Raw genomic sequence first — 5,259 nt, 5'->3', positions numbered from 1 at the left:
AATTTTTATAATAAAACACTTTTTCGTTACCAGTCTCGTTATTTAATAGCCAGATCTCTTATGTAGAATATCAAACGACTTCTAGCATTTTAGCTCAACCTTACTGATGTATACGTGCTTCTGTACATGAAATAAGCTGAATTATTCTGGATTTTTTTATGGAACATTATCACTGATTGTTTTATCGTGTCAGACTATATTTTTCCTAAAAATAAATAATATTCCGTAGTTAACCTTATATAGTAGGTAAAATTTATAAACAAATGAGAATAGTTATTTGATACGAGGCGGTGACCCCAGTGTAATTGACGCATCGCTATCATCTCCATTGAAAACTTCAGTGTTATTTGCATTTCGACAGTTACAAAAAAATGGTGTTTTTCAATATGTGAAAAGTTCCGAGATTCATATACAACTGCAAAAAATGACAGGTTAGCAATCATATTTATATATTTTTGAAATGAACATACAAAATATTTTTTTAGTTTAGTTTCAAGTGATTTATGTTACCATGATTTTTCATAAAACAGGTATAGATATTTGTGTATTAATACAATGGTATTCATTCACTTTTATATGCAAATTTGTATTATTTTCTCACATGTCAATTAGTTAAACATCATTTTCCGAATAGCAAGCAACTTGTTAAGAGGAGGAATCAATATTTCCAAATAACTGACGATAAAACTTCATAAAAACAAAGTTTTTTTCCGTATTTATCGATAAAGAAATTCTTCAATATTCGTTTTTTCTTTCACTATTTTACTAGAAAAGGTACCCTTCTTTCAACCAATATAATAAACATCATTGCGCCGCCAAAATCCCCAGCAGCACCAAGCAGCAACAACAAGTACAAGGGTTGTCTGAAAATTTAACATATAGTTAGTCTATACACTTTTTCCAACGATACTTTTTGAATACATCCAAAGAACAGGCGCTTATGTTTTCATTTGACTCTCCGTTGACTGCAGAAAAATGAATGACTCAAGAGAGTAAATGGTTACGATTTGAATCAATAGAACACCCTCCATATTCACCAGATTTGGCTCCGTCCGACTATCACCTCTTTCCTCAACTGAGAAAAAGTTAAAAAGGTCGTAAATTGTCTTCTAACGATGAGGTGATAAAAGCTGTGAAGGTCTGGTTTGCAGAGCAAGAAGAAACATTTTTTTGAAAGGTCTAGAGACGTTGCAGGTTCGCTGTAATGAATGTATCCAATTAAGAGGAGAATATTTTGACATTGAAATTTTGTTTGGTTCTATAATAGGCTAAGAATTTTCCAATATATCCTCGTGTATTGTTATTGAGACATATTATTTTAATGAAATTGTGATGTGAATGCAGTCTATGTTATTCCTTTTATTAATAAAATCGTAAAAGACATGACACCATTTCGACTTAAAAAAAACATAGTAATGTGCCCTAAAATTTGGAATGAACGTTCAATTTTTTTTCGATACAAAGATTTTCCAAACTTAACATATTACACTGAATATTTTCTTCTATTATTATAGAAAATCATCTATTATTTAGATATTCCTATTTATCTTTGTATTGAATTTTTAACCTCTTCAAAATTACGGATTCATTTGAAATTCTACACACTTATCAGGGACTGTGACAATCAAATAATTTTGCTATATTATTACTCATTACTACTAACAGATGTGCTCTAACTTCAATTTTATGACCAAAGAAGCACGGACTATTTTCACAAATTGAGATTTGTTTATCAAAGGCTGGCACGCTGTCCATCTACTTCTTGAATAGAAGTAAATAATGGTTTAAAGCACTCAAAAACAAGCTCAAATAGTGAATCATATTAGTGATTAAATTTTCGGGACATGCTCAGACATGACAAGAAAAATTCAATATGTTCAGACCAGTCATCGTATTAAAGGAATGTAGTAGGTACGCAATTCATCCATTTTCTACCCATCCTAGTTATCTGGTCTTTTCTTCATCTTCGCTCTAAAAGAACAACGACTTCTAAATGACAAGAGCTGTTTCATCCACTATGACATAAGTACCAGGATTGTAGCATTTTTTAATGTGGGAGAAAACTTATCAGTTGATTTTCTAGACCCTCACGAATTTCAATCATCAAACAGAATAAATAAGGTTATGGTCTGAACACATGAGATCTTGAAGCAGAAAGAGTTGGACGTGCGTATCCTTTTGTATTACCACGAAGCATAATTTTTTAAGAGCTTGCAAGACACCCAAAATCATGAAAAGCTGTTCAAATATCAAAATGTCCTTGAAATATTATTTTTTATCTGATCTGCTTTACTGTAGGTATAGAAAACAATAAGATCTACTGATCGTCAGTCAACACAGTCAAAAACAGTTGAAATGCTCCAAGATCTGAGTCCTGGTATTGCTTTGATGATATTCTGATTCCTAAGACTAGTGGCTCTAAAGGGTAGTTCTGTTTTCACACTGTCTGTCGTAATAATGTCTTCGTAGTTTATACCTTCTGGCTCAAAATCACTGTCTTCATTCTCAAGTCCAAGTTCATCTAGACCAAGATTTAAAACAACTCTAACCATTTATCAAACAGTTTTTCAGATTGTCGTAGTTTTTTAAAATTCACTGCCATAGCCTATATGAAAAATAAACATAAAACTTAAGTGAAATGTACTATTTCTACTACGCACTAGCGACTACTAACAAGACAAACATAAATGGGAACGATTTAGCTGATCATGCCATTAACATTCGCGCCACGCATGCGCAAAGTTTATTTAGCAAGTATAATTCGAAATACGATGCGGGGTAAAAACATACCCCAAGTCGGATTCTATTTTTTGTCATGAATATCATAAGATGAATTCTAGTAGAGAATGAAAAATATCTTAGGAAGTTTCTAATTAACATCGGAAAAGTAAAAACTTGAAAATTCACGAGGATATCTTGAAAATTGTGACTGGGAGTACATTTGAAGTACGTCGCACCGTGCTCTCAAATTATTGCGGAATAACGATTTGATTTCAATTGGCAAGTGATTGTGCACTTTTGTGCATTGTGAGATATTGAGCCCTTAACTAATTCTGGACGTGTAGTAGGTAGGTAAAGGTCGTGCACCTTTCTGACATTGGAGAAGCGTATTTACGAATCAGGCAAACGGATTCAAAGATGAATAAGGAAAGAATGGTCGAAATTTTTAATCTTTTGGAAAAGTTCCGGCAATGAGCCCTGCTGTTTAGTCCGGGTAAATATCTAACAGCTCTCTTCTGTAGTTTGAAGATTCGCTCAAATTGAGTCGCACCACACGTACCCCAGAAAGGAAGGGCATATCGGAGATGCAACTCAATAAGAATTTTACAGATTCAACGATGTCAGTGGTAGTGTTATTCAAAAAAAAAAAGGCAGCAAAGTATTTTGATGCGATAAAACTTTGGTTTTAGAAATATTGTACCCGAGAAGATTAGAATCGCACAATTATTTAAGGGTGCTTAGGTCACTAGATATGGTCCTTTGAAGTGTTGTAAGATCAGGGCTTCTCCAAGGGAAACTGTGTCGACTGCAAATAGACATATTTCATATATATATTAAAAAACAATAATGCATCTAAATGCTCTTGATTCTTGACGTTTCGACTCGAAATTATCAAAAAAAAAAAAATAATTTTAAAACAGAAAAGACTAAAAATAAAGAACATTTAGATGCATTAATATATCAAAAGGTCTAAGAAATAAGGAATTAAAAAAAATTTTAAAAATAATTAGATATGTTGGAATGTATCAAGTATGTGGGAATATTAAACACGTATAACCGCTTCCAATTTACTCATGCTACAAAATAAGCAACTATTTTTTTATCAAATCATCTGTTTATCTCCCAAACTTTTCGATTTATCTACGTCAATCATGCCAATTTGGGATATACTCAATATTTCTGACTTATTTGTCACAATAAAATACTTGCTCGTATGGAATTTTTCTATTTAATATGTATTTTCTCACAGATAACACGTCGTCTTTTTGGTTCGCCATCAACAACGGAACTATGGAAGAAGAAGAGGCGGATGGTTTTGGTGGAATACTAGACTATAAGAGCGCATATAGTTATTGGGTGCCTTTTACTTTTGTAGTGAGCGTAATAAAAGATGTTATATTAAGTTTTGTAATGATAGTTGTCGAATCATTCGCGATATATTTATTCTGTCGGTTTAAGAAATTGAGACAAAATTTGAACATTTACATTTTCAATATGTGTTTCTTAGATATTTTTGCGCAGTGGAAATCCATAATAGAGTTTTTTAATTCATTTGTTTTATTTTCGAGCTCATCCAAATGTGATCGGTGTTTCTGTTTCATTATACAAATGTATAAATGTTGTTTGGCTTTGTATTATATTCTTTCTCTTTGTCTTGCTTTAGAATGGTTTGTTATTTCTTACAGTCCGCACTTCTCTCCTTTCTCTAGCTGTCTTCGGATAACGTTTGTTGTTATTTTGAATTCATCATTCCTAGCACTTTCTTTTTTTGCTTCTTTTTGCGTAGACTGTTATTGTAATTGGACTGAAACCCTCATTTACGGTGTATACTTGATATTTATATTAAATCTGATTATCTTAAATATATTAGTTTATAAGAGTAAGTTGAAAAAACTCTACTCCCATACGTCGTATGTTTTTGAAGTATCAAATATGGTAGCGATAAGTTTTTTCTTTCTTATTACTTACCATATTTTCATATCGTACTTTGATATTGGTTTTGTGTTTGACATGATCATACTTTTTACAATATTCATACCTCAAACTCTAGCTCATATACATTTTTTGATGATAATCTTAATTTTGTTTAAATATAACATCGACGTTAGAAATGTTTTAACTCGCCATTTTAGAGGCTTGGAGGAATTCAATGATGATCAATTTTTAACTAAGAATGTGGTAAATTGTAATACTTATGTCCATGCAGATAACTTTGGTAGCGTAGAGGACACAAGAAGAATAAGTAGTTTTATATAATGTATGGAATGATAAATATAAATATTGATATTCATTGTATTTTTTTCTTATATGTACCCAAGTGTTCATAAATATAATTTATTTCTAAGATAATCGCAGCTTTATTCAAGAAACCCTACAATTGTCCTCATAAATTCAATTTATAGCTTAATTTTTTGGAGTTTTTTGATACAATTCAATATTTCATTTTTCTCATGATTCCATATATATCGTAGAACCTCTTCTGACTTCTCTGTTATGAATTGGGCTGAGATGGTTACTTTTATTGGAGAACTTCCGAAC

At 31.7% G+C, this 5,259-nt stretch overlaps 1 protein-coding gene across 1 annotated transcript; it reads left to right on the top strand.

Moving 5' to 3' along the window:
* The first annotated feature begins 304 nt into the window (after window positions 1-304).
* Window positions 305-5,011, top strand: LOC130891290 (uncharacterized). Its single transcript, XM_057795932.1, has 2 exons — window positions 305-431; window positions 3,971-5,011. The coding sequence occupies exons 1-2, from the start codon at window positions 425-427 to the stop codon at window positions 4,975-4,977; spliced, it is 1,014 nt and encodes a 337-aa protein (XP_057651915.1). The 5' UTR covers window positions 305-424; the 3' UTR covers window positions 4,978-5,011.
* Window positions 5,012-5,259: the final 248 nt, after the last annotated feature.

Source organism: Diorhabda carinulata, chromosome 3 (genome assembly GCF_026250575.1).
Source record: "Diorhabda carinulata isolate Delta chromosome 3, icDioCari1.1, whole genome shotgun sequence".
In the NCBI taxonomy this organism is placed as follows: domain Eukaryota; kingdom Metazoa; phylum Arthropoda; class Insecta; order Coleoptera; family Chrysomelidae; genus Diorhabda; species Diorhabda carinulata.
This window is presented reverse-complemented; position numbering and strand designations above follow the sequence as displayed.